Genomic DNA, 15,333 nt, shown 5'->3' with positions numbered 1-15,333 from the left:
ATAGGCCAAATGGAAGGAATTTAATGTTTAATTCCCGTAAATTAATGGGCTTTTAAATCATCTTGCGAGTGGGTTTTTGTGGAACGCGTTCGATTGGAACGTTGCGGCTGCAGAGAATTTGAACCCCATTTCGGCAGGAAAAACACTGCCGGTTCATATAGGGCCAAAATCACATTTTCGCCAAGGAAATTTTGATTAAAGTCATCCTAAGAAGCAAGTTTATATGTAAAATAAACGACTTACCCCGTGTTTTGTCCCCTACGTGAGATATGTCCCGCTGTAGGCGTTGAGGGCGTTAGAAGTTGCCTTTTTATTTTACTCCAGCGATTAAATTGTCCCGCGATTTTTTTTTAATCTTCCGAGAACGGATGTCAGAACTATTTTTCTGCATCAGCTTAGCAGGCCGAGTAAATCCATCTTGGACAGGCAGGAGAAAACGGCATTTTAATCCCGCCCCCCCACCCCCTCAAAGGCGCCAAAGTCGCGCACACGGCCAGTGGCAGAACTGCAGCGCCGCTGAAGGTAAGTATTGTGACATCGCTACATAAAGCATACATAACTTCTGCAAGACAGTAAAAACTAAATGATGCAAAACAATTAGAAGACAAGTCCACACTAATACAAGAGGTGGACCGTAGTATTCCGTTGCTGAGGGAGGGTTAGGGTTGTGCAGTTCGGTTCAAAATCTGATAATTACAGGTAAGTAGCTATTCCTGATCCTGACATGTATATAACTAGTAGCATCTGTTGGTCACATTTTAAACAAACATTTAGCATTTAATATAGTTTAATTTATTTTACGCATCTCTTGTCTCCCCTTTAAACAATTAAAAGGGAGGACTGAAAACAAGTTACTGCTGCAATTCTGGGTGCTTTTGGATACTAAAGGGCCTGTCCCACTTTCACGACCTAATTCACAACCTTTTTTACTCGTGGACATTTTTCATCAGACTAGAAAAGCGCCCCGACCTACTTGATGCCACGAGTACCTACGACTAGCATCACGACCTACCTACGACCTCCTACGACCTCGTGACGACCATACTGAGAGTACGAGTCAAGGGCAATCTCGGCAGAGGTCGTGAATTAGGTCGTGAAAGTGGGACAGGCCCTTTATTCAAGGTGACTACATCTGCAGAAAATATCTGTAGTTAGAGAAAATTCAGCTCAATGTTAAGGGCTGGAGTCTAAGTTCTCTATAACTGGTAGAACAGGTAAAGGAGAACCAGTGGATGGAGTTTATTTGGATTTTAAGACTATTTGATAAAGTCTCATGTTAAGGGATTAGTGCACAGAATTTAAGCAGAATATAGGCAGACCCCAGGTTACAACAAATGTCTTCCTGAAAACTGTTCACAAACCAAACTGTTCATGTCAGAAATAAACAAAAAGGGTGCATGGATGAGGATCACAGAAACATCTGTGACGGGACAGCAAGCAGGCACGGGCAGTACCGCCACCAGCTGCTGAAAGAGCAAGTAAAAGTCTGCTTAGTGCTCTCAGCTTTGCTCCACTCAGTTGGTGCAGTGAAGAATTGGAATGGGAGGGGTGTAGCAAGAGAAGGCACGCAGAACTGCCCCACCCAGAAGATAACTGGAATCAGTAAATTCAACCTCATCCATCCCCCTGGTCTCCCAAATGCTCGTCCATATGTACTGGGTGTCCATACAACCTATGTTGGGTAGGATATGTAATATACTGACTTCATAGTTGGTAATTTCTCGACAGATAAGAAACAAAGCAAGAACACATTAGACTTTACTAGGGTAATTGGAAGTGATCTGTGGCATGCCGTAGAAATCAGTGCTTGATCGATAGCTATTCGCAGGAGAACCAAATGCAATATTTCCACTCGCCACCACCCATAATTGGATGGGATTGTGAAACATGAGGATGCAAAGAAGCTTCAAGGTGATTTAGACAAGTTGAATGAGTGGGCATATACATGGCAATTGCAATATAACATGGGTATATGTGAAATGATCATTTCATGCAAAATACAAAGACACAATATTGATACAAAGATAATAGATTGGGAAATGCTAATATACTAAGGGACCTGGATGATAGTGTACACCGGTCACTGAAAGCAAACAAACCGGTGAAGCAAGCAGTAAAAAAGGATAGTATGTTGGCCTTCATATCAGTAAATACCTTTATGTAATGTTTATGAATACCTTGTTACAGAGAATCTGGTGAGACCACACTTTGAGTACTGTCTGCAGTTTTGATCTCCTTCCTAAAGAAGGATATCATAGATCATAGAAAAGTATAGCAGAGGAATAGGCCCTTTGACCCTCAATATCTGTAACAAACACGATGCCAAACTAAACTAATCTCATCTGCCTGCACATGATCCATACCCCTCCATTCCATACCCCTGCATGCCCATCTGAAACCTCTCAAAAATGCCACTATCTTATCCGCTTCCAGCACCACTCCCGGCATCGCGTTCTAAACATCTGCCACCCTCTAAAAAAATTTGCCCTGCACATCTCTTTTAACCTTTGCACTTCTCACTATGAAGCTATGCCCTCTCGTCTTTGACATTTCCACTCTGGGGAAAAAGATTCAGAACATCTATCCAATCTTCACCTCTCTCAATTTGCAACATCAGAAATATTTCTCCACCATGCCTTTTCATTTTACGTAAATGAAAAATGGTTTGCTTGTGAAATAATTTGTAATTACCTACCAGACAGGTAAAAGCTCTTCAGTTCCGCACGTCGGATTTCTTTCCTTTGAACGGGTTTGCTTTTATTGTCTGCAGTATTATCTCCTTTTTTCAAAGAATTTTCTGAAATATCCTTAAGCTTTTCATCGTCAACCATATGTTGTGAAGATACACTGAGATTTTCTTTCGAGTCATTTTCACCAGGTTGTATTTCTATTTTAGGCAATGGATTTTCAGTATTGCAACTTGAAGGTTCTGCTTTTTGTTTTAGCTGCTTTGTTCTTTTTAACCTTTAAATAAAACATTATTGTGAGTTTGGTAGAAAGTCAATTGCTATTTGTATCTGCAGAAATATCATTAGAAATGTAATATGCTTCAAAGTACTTTGCAATGTACCATGATGACAACAAATATAATTCATTTTTCCATCTCATCTTATTTCAAATAAGAAGCTGGCATTCTCTGGGATAATATTTTGTCAACAAAGATCAATGATTACAGTTTTGGACTTTTCATCTGATTTAACATCAATTACTTTTCTTTGAGAGGAAATTCCAAATTTCTATAATTTGTGCAAAAAACTGCTTTCTGATATCACCTTGACACAGTCTTTCACTAATTTTAAGATTGTCGTTTTATTCTGAGTTCCTTCCACCCAAAGAAAATGTTCAGTTTACTTGAGGTAGATTTAAGTGCAACATAAATAAATAAAAGTTATGAACCATGCAGGAACAGAGAAATTTAGGAATCCATTAATTAACACCAATCACACATATTGAAAAAAAACAATAAAGTAAATTGGTACAATAAGGTTAATGTATACTCATTCAAAAAGTCACGATACAAAGAGGTAAAAGTTGCATAAACTTCTGCTTAGACTGCACCAGGAGCACCTCACTTATTTTTGGACACATTTCCACAAGGATTAAAAATGGTATAAATTACATTTATGATCATTGAAGGATAAAAGTGAATTGCAATAATTCAACTATTTTTTTCCAAATCTATCTATATTACTAAAGCTCTTCTCTTGTGTGTGTGAGAGAGAGAGAGTGAGAGTGAGAGTGAGAGTGAGAGTGAGTGAGAGAGAGAGAGATCTGGTTAATTCCAATTTTCTTCCAAACGGCAGGTCACAACCTTCCAATTTTCACACATCCTACTCACATATTTCCCCTGGAGACGATATACATCTTCCTGTCATATTTCCACCTATATTTCAGAACTTTTTGATCCTTGAAATTTTAAAAACAGCCCAAACTCACCAATTTTGAAAAAAAGAAATCCGACTGACGTCACAATGCACTCGCAAGGCAGGACGGGACACTCCGGGAGGGAGGGGCACTCAAGCACTCACGGTGAACGAGGAGCGGCGGCGGCTGCCGGCCGCCTGGTGGGAAGGCTGTTGCCGCGGGCCGAGCCCGGCAAATAGGCCTGGGCTGGAGATGAGCCTGGAGCTGGAATGAGGGCCAAGCCCGGGGCTTGGGATGGGGCTATGACCGGGGCCGAGAAAGAAGCCGCTGGTGGAATGAAGGACGAGACGGGATCTGGGGTCAGGGACAGTGAAGTCGGAATCTGCACTGGAGCCCAGGCGGCGGCCGAGCCGACGGCCGCCGCTGGAACCAAGGACGAGCCTGGGTCTACAGCCAGGGCCAGGTCGAGTACGAGAAACAGGCCGAGTTCCAGGCCCTGGCGCTGCTCTACGATTTGGGTAGGTCCTGGGGCAGGGAATGGGAGTGAGGGGAGGAGGATGAGGGAAATGAGAAGGGAGATGGGGTAGGTTCTCTAGGCTCCTCCCTCTCTGCCCCTCCCTCTCTCTCTACCCCCTCCCCCTATAGCCCCTCACCTCCATCTCTACCCCCTCCTTCTCTACCCCCTCCCCCTCTCTACCCCTCTCTCTCTCTCTCTCTCTCTCTCTTCCCCCTCTACCCCCTCCCATTCCCTCTCCACCCCCTCCCTCTCTACCCCCTCCGCCTACCCCCTTCCCCCTCCCTCTATAACCCCCTCCCTCTCTGTCAGCTCTCCCTCTCAACCCCCCCCTCTCAACCATCCCTCCCTCTCTAGGGACCTTTTTTGGGACCTATGGGTGAGTGGTGGAATATTGCGTTCGAGGACCAGCCCTCCCGTGACGCCGTGCGCCCCTCCCCCCCCACCCTTGGATTGGGAGACGAGACCCAACGGGTCTCACTTGGTCTAGTATACTTATAAAGTATCTTTTATGTATGTACACATGCGTGTGTTTCTGTATATGTTTTTCTTCCTTCGTCAAAACGGCACGCGCTAGTGCAGGCATTTTCAGATTATTAAACACATTAACCCCATCGATAAAATAAACTGCTCACTTCACATTTCATGCTATATTTCACAAGTTATAACGTTTTAAAAATAGCCAAGGTTTTAAATGGCAAACGTCCTTCAACCTGTTTCGAGTGACGTCACAATGCCCCGCATTGGGCAGCCACCAAAGGGGAGTGGGTGGCCACTAACTTCCAGTGAAGTCAGGGGGAGGTCCGCATTTAAATTAACGTTCCGCTTGTTCCGACCCGGGCTTCTACCCGCGACACCCCGGCTGGGGTTTTACGCAGCCATCAAGGAGGCATCGAGACCGCGGCGGTGAAGCCTCGCGACGATGGGGCTGCGGCAGCGGCGGTGCGGCATTGCGACTGTGGGGCCTCGCGGCAGCGGAGAGGCGTTGCAGCGGCCGTGGGGCCTCGCGGAGACGGAGCAGCGGCGGCGGTAGGGGAAAGGGAGATAGTGGAGAAGGAGGGATTGGGCGAGGAAGAGAGGGGAAGATCCTGGGGAGGTGAGGAGGAAGATGGGGGGATTGAGAGGGAGGTGAGGAGGGAGATGGGAAGATTGAGGGTGAGGAGGTAGATGGGGGGATTGAGGGAGAGCAGGGGGTAGGGAGAGTAGTTGCCAAATCTACACTCCCACTCTCGCCCCCTCCCTCTACCCCCTCTCTCTACCCCCTCCCTCCCACCTTTACCCTCCTCCCTCTATACCTCCCTCCCTCGCCCTCTCTACCCTCCCCCCCACTCTACCCCCCTACCTCTCCCTCTGCCCCCTCCCCCTCTCTCTCTACCCCTCTCCCTCTACCCCCCATTACCCCCTCCCTCCCTCTGTACCCTCTCACTCCCTCTCTCCAACCCCTCCCTCTCTAGGGATTGGGGGGAGGTGAGGATGACAGGGGACAGAAGAGGGAGGGTGAAGAGCAGGAGGAGGGAATGCTGGGGGATGAGGAGAAATGAGCCGCAGTTGGGGGCTATGCATAAGTGGTGGAATATTGCGTTGGGGGAATGGGTTGCGTTGGGGGAACGGGTGAGTGATGGAATATTGCGTTGGGGGAAGCAGACCCAATGGTCTGCACTTGGTCTAGTTATCAATAAAATGCTGTGAAAGTAGCAACAGGTCTGGTACATATCTGCGCAGGATACCATATGACATATCCTACACAGAGTGCGCGTAATCATTATCCTTGTTCTTGTTTACCTACCTCCTAACCAGGATATCAGGTGAACCCATTGTTTCTCGTAAATGTGGGTAGACGTGTGAATTTAAACTGGAAAACAACTGACAGCTTAAAAGAACAAGATGCACATTCAGATGCCTCACTAGTTCCTTTACAATGTGTCAATTAAACTCAGTTCAACTTTGACACTAATTATTTAAGTTCAGAACTTCAAGTAAAAATAAACAGTAATTTCAAATGGGCCTAATGTCCTCTTATTCTGTAGTTTTTCACTTCAAAACATATTCAAGGCAAAATGCTTTTTATAGAATAAAAATCATTAATCATGATGTCACCCAAGTAACATGAATTACCAGTTTTCATTACTTGCCAACATTCGCCAAAGCAAAATATTAATGTTCGCTTTTTCTTAGTAACATTTATTCTATTTTGTAAATGCACACACAGGGAAGAAATTTGTAATGCTTTAATTCTTATATATCTAGGCATATCAAGTGAGTTAAAAATCAAGAACATTGATTCCAAATAATGACACATACTTGCCTCCTTAAAAACAGCAGTGCCATTCAAATGGTGCTTCACAATGCCCTGTAAATCATGCCTCTATGCATGTATGACAGTTGAAAGTTTACTGCAGGATGAGCTTCAGCAATGTTGGCAATATGCATCAATTTAAGAAATGACTTGAAAGCGGCATACAGTGCCCTCCACAATGTTTGGGACAACCATCATTTATTTATTTGCCTCTGTACTCCACAATATGAGATGTGTAATAGAAAAAAATCATATGTGCACATTGTCAGATTTTAATACAGGCAATTTTTATACATTTTGGTTTCACCATGTAGAAATTACATAGTCCCCCCATTTCAGGGCACCATAATTTTTGGGACACAGCAATGTCATGTAAATGAAAGTAGTCATGTTTAGCATTTTGTTGCATATCCTTTGCATGCAATGACTGCTTGAAGTCTGTGATTCATAGACAGCACCAGTTGCTGGGTGTCTCTCTGGTGATGCTCTGCCAAGCCTGTATTGCAGCCATCTTTAGCATGTTTGTTTTGGGGGCTATTCCCCTTCAGTTTTCTCTTCAGCATATAAAAGGCATGCTCAATTGGGTTCAGATCGGGTGATTGACGGGCATTCAAGAATTGACCTTTTTTAGCTTTGAAAAACTCCTTTGTTGCTTTAGCAGTACGTTTGGGATCAGTGTCTTGCTGTAGAATGAACCGCCAGCCAATGGGTTTTGAGGTATTTGTTTGAACTTGAGCAGATAGGATGTGTCTATACACTTCAGAATTCATTATGCTTCTACCATCAGCAGTTGTATAAACAATGAAGATAAGTGAGCCAGTACCTTCAGCAGCCATACATGCCCAGGCCATAACACCCCCACCACCGTTTTTCACAGATGAGATGGTATACTTAGGATCTTGGGCAGTTCCTTCTCTCCTCCATATTTTGCTCTTGCCATCACTCTGATATGTTAATCTGCGTCTCATCTGTGCACAAGACCTTTTTCCAGAACTGTGCTTGTTCTTTTAAGGACTCCTCGGCAAACTGTAACCAGGCCATCCTATTTTTGTGCCTAACCAGTGGTTTGATTCTTGCAGTGTAGCCTCTGTATTTCTGTTCATGAAGTCTTCTGCGGACAGTGGTCATTGACAAATCCACTCCTGACTCCTGAAGAGTGTTTCTGATCTGTCGGACAGGTGTTTAGGGATTTTTATTTATTATAGAGAAAATTCTTCTGTCATCAGCTGTGGAGGACTTCCTTGGCCTGCCAGTCCCTTTGTGATTAGTAAGCTCACCAGTGTTCTCTTTCTTCTTAATGATGTTCCAAACAGTTGATTTTGGTAAGCCTAAGGTTTGGCTGATGTCTCTAACAGTTTTATTCATGTTTCTCACTCATAATGGCTTCTTTGACTTTCATTGCACAACTTTGGTCCTCATGTTGATAAACAGCGATAAAAGTTTCCAACAGTGATGGAAAGGCTGGAGGAAAGAAGAGGTGCTGAGAGCTCTCTTATACCTGCATTAAGGAGGCAATTAAACACACCTGAGCAATTACAAACACCTGTGAAGCCATGTGTCCCAAACATTATAGTGCTCTGAAATGGGGGGACTATGTGTAAACACAGCTGTAATTTCTACATGGTGAAACCAAAATGTATAAAAATGGCATTCATTAAAATCTGACAATGTGCATTTTAACCACATGTGTTTTTTTTCTATTACAAATCTCAAATTGTGGAGTACAGAGGCAAATAAATAAATGATGGGTCTTTGTCCCAAACATTATGGAGGGCAACTCAGATTGAAACTGCTGTTCTTCACTTTTTGTTTTTGACTTTCTCCCTATCATTACATTTGTTTTTATCCCAATTGTGATGACAATGAAGAATCTGAAATATTAGTTGCTTTCTCCAGAACTGCTGCCTGATCTGCAGCACTTCTAATGATCTGCAGGACTTCTAATGTTAAATGCCCGCTAAACTTTATTAAAAGTTGTCTGGCTTCTTAAAAGTGTCTCCACTCCTTCACCCCCCCTTCTCCCCGTATCGTCCCCCCCCCCCCCCCCCCGCCCTCCGCGCTCTCTAAAGGACTTACCATACACTGTGCCAGCCGTCTTTTGCCTTCCTGTTCATCGTGGGTGTGAATTTCAGACAGCGCTCCCCCGCTTTCCCTGGCCCCTGCCTTTGCAATATGTTTGTGTGTGTGTGTTGACGGTCGATCCAGCTCACGGTTTAATCGCTGACGGTCGATCCAGCTCGAGGTTTTTCAGGCGAGTGCCCTCGAGCTTGAAAGTCGAAGACAGTTGCTGAAAAGTCTCGTAAGTGGGACAGGCCCTGAACACTTCTACCATTCGTAAATATGTTTTACTTTTAGTTCAACTGGGAAGACTGCATTCCTCGTAGGTGTTTTGGTTTTTCCAGGTCCAATGGAAGAGGTTTTAAGAGATACAAGCATTTTTAAGGCAGAAATAGCATCAATTTTGACATCTGAAGCTTTTTGTTGGCCATTATAGAATTGTGAAGTGTTATAAGAAAACCGGCACCTTTCCTGTTATCCAATCCTGTTCATTGGTAAAAAAATAAATGATCCATGAGCTCAAAAAACTAAGATTGATGTTGACATGGTATGGGGCCGCGACATCAACATCAATCTTAGTTTTTGTCATGTTTTAGCAATTGTGATACAATCCAGATCGATGATTCCAAGAACAAGGTTCATCCCCATACCTTTGCATTCAATAATATAACTGACCTGTTCTTACCTCTATATATGACATTACCAAACAGCAGAAAACATGACAATAGCCCAGCCAATATATTCTTTCAATATTTCTCATGAGACCATGTCAGAGTAGTCTGGTGTCAGAGGAATACAGATTGAAAAAAACAGCACACCTGATACTAGATGATGCTACGGAACAACAACAAATCAATCAACAGTTATACAGTACAGCATGCAAGTCAGGGATTCAGAGTGCAAGCAGGGTGTGTGGCCATAGTGGATTTGGGTTCCAAAACACCAGGTGTCAGAAACACAAATAAGTTTGCGTCCAGAGCCACAATGCAGACGACTTACATATTTCACACTCCTTTTGAACTCACTGGAAGATGTATTACTGTGTAACATTTATAAAATAGTTAAATGAAAGTGGATTTGTGTAGAAGATCATCCAGAGAAAAATTGCTAATCTGGCACTGCCAATGTTCCAAGAGTACCACTTTAACTGAGTTTTATTGTGTTTAGCACGGGTATGGCTAGTCTCCTTTTATACTGTGCCTTAAATACGGGCTAATTGATGGCCATTTTCTCTCAAATGTATTGTGATAACTTGATTAGTACACATGATATTGCAATGGCTGCCACACCAACAGTTTGTCTGTCCCTTCCTTCTTTGTTATTTGAATTGTGTGCGTTAAATGTATGTTTTTAGTGTTCTTTAGCTTGTTTTATGTGGGGGGTGGGAAACTTTTTTTGATCTCTTACCTTGACGGAGATGCAACTTTTTTTCCGTATCGTATCTCCGTCCACACTGCGGCCTAACATCGAGGAGTTGGCGGCCTTTGCTGGAGACCGACATCGGGAGCCCCAACCGCAGGAACCTGCAGGACTTAACATCGTGGAGCTCACGATCCCTTTGCCAGGGATCGACCTCGGAGCTCCACCCATAGGAGCCTGCGGACTTTAACATCGTGGAGCTCTGGTTAGAGACCGACTTCGGGAGCTCCCAGCCACCGGAGCTTTGATCACCCCGACACGAGAGCAACGACCGCCGGCTGCGGGAGCCTCGATTGCCCTGACGGATGGCTCGACTGCCCCGACCACGGGAGAATAAAGAGGAAGAAGGTTGGACTTTATTGCCTTCCATCACAGTGAGGAATGTAGGGAATCTGCTGTGGTGGATGTTTATGTTAACTTTTATGTAGTTGTGTGTCTTGTTGCTTTTTTTTAGTATGGCTGTATGGTAATTTGCATATCACTGTACCTTTATTGGTACATGTGACAATAAAAGACCTTTGAAACCTTTGAACACATGCTTGGAATAAAAGGCGAAACTTTATATTAATTGACAATTTCAGCAACAGACAAAATAGTTTGACTAGCCCCACAACCAAAGCAAAAGGAAGATCACAAGAGCATGATTATTAAAGGTAATATTCAATGTATAATTGATGACTTATTTCTCCAACTAGAAAAGGCAAATAGCAGCCAAGATAAATTACAAAAGTTTTATTTAACTATTAATATTAACAGAATTATCCAAAGTTAAGCAGTGTTAAGTAAGAGCACTTAATGCCAAATAAAAGAGTTAAAATGATAATTCCACACATTTATATATGTTAATGGACTTTGTGCTTCCATCTTAAAAGTTTAATGTTTCATCGTGGCTATTGCAAAAGGAATTACAAGATAGGTCATTTTATTTTAATCTAGTAAAAATAATCGTTGACAGTTTGCGGTCATCCTACTTTGAGATTCTGTGATGAACCACATGGAAAGTTTCATAATGGTGCTGATTATTAAACAGAAGACAACAGAGTTCTGGAGTAGCTCAGTAGGTCAGGCAGGATCTCAGGAGAACATGGATAGGCGGCGTATCAGGTCGGGACCCTTCTTCAGACTGAATGTGCGGGTTGGGACTGTTGGTGGAAGAAAGCAGGGGCAAGACAAAACCTAGCAGGTAACAGCCCGACAGAGGTGAGGCGGGTTATTTGATCGGCAGATGAAGAGGCAGAGGGGCAAGGCAAAAGGATTGAAGAGTTGTGAATTGTGAAACTAGAGGAAGGAATGTAGGTGGAAGGGGAGGGGAGAAATAGGTGAGAGTCCAGGCGGGACTCCAGGTTGTGTGTGGCCTCATTCAAGTGAGCCAAGGAGTTGCGGAGGGAGCAGTCTCTGAGGAAGGCAGAGAGGGGTGGGCTTCGGACTCCGTGACTAGGACCCCATAGTAGTACACCAGCCCATCATCTCAATTTGTTTCTGATCTCATCACCTTTGACAATCTCCCTTCCATGGCTTCAACCTTATTGCTCCCCAGCCCCACACTGTCCGCTTCTTTCTTCTTCCCAAAATTCACAAACAGAACTGCCCTGGCATACTCATTGTTTCTACCTTCTCCTGACCCACTGAAATTATCTCCAATTTCATCCTATTCCCAATTGTCCAGTCCCTTCCAACCCACATCCAAGACACCTCACACACCCTTCAACACTTCAATAACTTTCAGTTTCATGTCCCTCATTGCCGCATGTACCATGGACGTCCAATTTCTTTACACCTCTATCCCCCACCGGGGGATTCAAATTCTTACTTGAATGGAGGCCCAATCAGTTTCCCTCTACTAACAGTCTCTCCCACCTGGTAAAACTTTTAGTCACTCTCAGCAACTTCAATTTTGACTCCCCTCACTTTCCCCAAGTTAAAGGTGTAGCCATGGGCCCCAGCTGTGCTGCCTTTTTGTCAGTTACATTGAACAGTCAGTGTCCCAAACATTCACTGGTAGCATCTCCCAACTTTCTCCGCTACATCGACGACTGTATTGCGTCTTCCTCCTGCACTCGTTTAGAACTCTTTAATTTCATTAACTTTACCACCAACTTCCAACCTGTATCTCCAACATCTCTCTCCCATTTCTTGATTTCTCTTATCTCAATCACAGGGGACAGACTAGTGATTAACATCTAATGGAAACCGACCAACTCCCAGTTTTCTGGACCAAACTTTTCCCCACCCTGCCTCTTACAAAGACACTATTCCCTACTCTCAATTTCTCTCTTTCCGCCACATCTGCTCCCAAGATGAGGCGTTCCATTCTAGGGCATCCTTGTTCTTTAGTAAATTTGGTTTTCCCTTCTGCTGTTATGGATCCCTCACACGTGTCTCCTCTGTGTCCCCTAGTTCTGCTCTAGCTTCCCCCCCCCGACAGAATAAGGATAGTTCCCCCGATCCTCACCTCTCCCAATCTTGTCATCCTATTACGTGCCAAGCTTTCTCCAGCTCCTCCTCTCTTCTAGCTTTCTTTCCCCCACAACCAGACTGAAGAAGGATTCTGATCCAAAACGTCGCCTATCCGCATTCTCTTGTGATGCTACCCAACCTGCCGAGCTACTCCAGCACAGTATTGCGGATGACACGAAGCTGGGGGGCAGTGTTAGCTGTGAGGAAGATGCTAGGAGGCTGCAAGGTGACTTGGATAGGCTGGGTGAGTGGGCAAATGCATGGCAGATGCAGTATAATGTGGATAAATGTGAGGTTATCCACTTTGGTGGCAAAAACAGGACAGTAGACTATTATCTGAATGGTGCCCGATTAGGAAAAGGGGAGATGCAACGAGACCTGGGTGTCATGGTACACCAGTCATTGAAAGTAGACATGCAGGTGCAGCAGGCAGTGAAGAAAGCGAATGATATGTTAGCATTCATAGCAAAAGGATTTGAGTATAGGAGCATGGAGGTTCTACTGCAGTTGTACAGGGTCTTGGTGAGACCACACCTGGAGTATTGCGTACAGTTTGGTCTCCTAATCTGAGGAAGGACATTCTTGCCATAGAGGGAGTACAGAGAAGGTTCACCAGACTGATTCCTGGGATGTGAGGACTTTCATATGAAGAAAGACTGGATAGACTCGGCTTGTACTCGCTAGAATTTAGAAGATTGAGGGGGGATCTTATAGAAACGTACACAATTCTTAAGGGATTGGACAGGCTAGATGCAGGAAGATGTTGGGGAAGTCCAGAACAAGGGGTCACAGTTTATGGATAAGGGGGAAATCTTTTAGGACTGAGATGAGAAAAACATTTTCTACACAGAGAATGGTGAATCTCTGGAATTCTCTGCCACAGAATATAGTTGAGGCCAGTTCACTGGCTATAAGAGGACCTTGTGGCTAAAGGGATCAGGAGGTATGGAGAGAAGGCAGGTACAGGATACTGAGTTGGATGATCAGCCATGATCATATTGAGTGGCAGTGCAGGCTCGAAGGGCCGAATGGCCTACTCCTGCACCTATTTTCTATGTTTCTAATATCTTCTTGAGTAAACCAGCATCTGCAGTTCCTTGTTTCTACATTTCCTGATTATTTAACAGTTAAATTTACTTTAGATCAAAATTATATATTGATTCCAAAAAAATACAATTGGCGACAGGTGGATAAATGAGTGGTCAACATTATGAAAGATGCACATTTGTTGGGAGAATTATGAAGCTATCCTCAGCTAGGAAAATCAGACAAGCACATTTTTATGAAAGTGATAAAAATAATAAATGCTGGAAATATTCAACAGGATAGGCAGCATTTGTGGAAAGATCATAAACCTGAAATATTAACTCCCTCCACAAAGGTTGTCATACTTGTTGATTATTTCAGATATCCTTTTTTTGCTCTTTGATTTCTAACCTCATGCACTTATAGCAATGTCACAAAATTTTGAGATTTAAAAAATCAAGTCTGCAATTTATCCCATCAGATAAAGCATAAAAATAAGTTTAATTTGACACCTAATTCACTTTCATATCTTCAGTATTAAAAACGTTATGGCCATTTTCATACTCTGAAATTAGCATCTTGTTCCCAATTGCTTTTCCATTGACTTAACTCATAAGCTGTGATCGAGGACAGTCAAAAGCCCATAACTTTCTTAAAAATTAAGAGAACTGAATGAAATTTTCAGTTATTATAGACTGAAGCATTCTGAAACAAACATGAAACAATCTTACTTGGATGACCTGAAATTAAAGCCTATAATTAGTTAGTTACCGAATTGTAGCTAATTACAAAATTCAATTACTAGATCTAAACATCTATCCATTTCTTAAGAAAAGGTTAACATTCTTAAATAGTGTCCAAATAACATTCACACAAGAATTCACAATATAACATGATTTTTTAATCTCATTGTCATGAATTTATAGGCCAAATGGAAGGAATTTAGTGTTTAATTCCCATAAATTAATGGCCATTTTAATCATCTTGCGAGTGAGATTTTGTGGAACGCGATCGATTAGAACGTTGCGGTTTGCGGTGAATTTAAACCCCATATCGGCAGGAAAACACTGCCGGTTCGTATATATTTACATAATCACATTTTCGCTGATGAAATTTTGATTAAAGTAATCCTAAGAAGCAAGTTTATGTAAAATATACGACTTACCTTATGTTTTGTCCCGTACGTGAGATCCGGCCCGTTGTCGGTGTTAGAAGTATATTTTTATTTTACTCCAGCGCTTAAATTATCCCGCGGTTTGTTAGAATTAGGTAGTAGCCCGAGAAAATATATCTCGGACAGACAGGAGAAAACGGCATTTGAATCCCGCCTCACCCCCCTCAAAGGCGCCAAAGTCCCGCACATGGCCAGTGACTGAACTGCAGCGCCGCTGAAGGTAAGTTTTGTAACATACCTAAACATAGGTACAGTAAGCAAATAGGAAAGCAAATTTGCCTTGTAGGGTGTGCATAAAATGCACAGGAATAATTGCTGCAAATGAAAGGGATTGTCCTTTGGGAAGAGATTCATAAGACTTTAGAACAAATCAAAAATGAGATTTTGCAAGATTAGGAGATCACCAGAAACATGCAAAATCCTAAAGATGCTGGATACAAGTCTGCATTCAAGAGAATAGCCTCTAAATAAGGGACATTTTCTTTAGGACAATAAGAAAATTCTTATTGATAGAACTTTCAAACT

The 15,333-nt window shown here is 43.1% G+C and overlaps 1 protein-coding gene across 1 annotated transcript in view; it reads right to left on the bottom strand.

The window, feature by feature from the left end:
• The window catches only part of LOC116973292 (nuclear receptor coactivator 7-like), a 71,372-nt gene that overhangs the window by 31,727 nt on the left and 24,312 nt on the right, over window positions 1–15,333 (bottom strand). Inside the window, exon 3 of the mRNA XM_033021211.1 lies at window positions 2,696–2,964. Within this exon, the coding sequence (XP_032877102.1) occupies window positions 2,696–2,964 (269 nt within the window). The remainder of the gene's footprint in view (window positions 1–2,695; window positions 2,965–15,333) is intronic.

Source organism: Amblyraja radiata, chromosome 5, assembly GCF_010909765.2.
Source record: "Amblyraja radiata isolate CabotCenter1 chromosome 5, sAmbRad1.1.pri, whole genome shotgun sequence".
Taxonomy (NCBI): Eukaryota; Metazoa; Chordata; class Chondrichthyes; order Rajiformes; family Rajidae; genus Amblyraja; species Amblyraja radiata.
The sequence above is the reverse complement of the archived record's forward strand: the minus strand, read 5'-3'. Positions and strand labels throughout refer to the sequence as shown.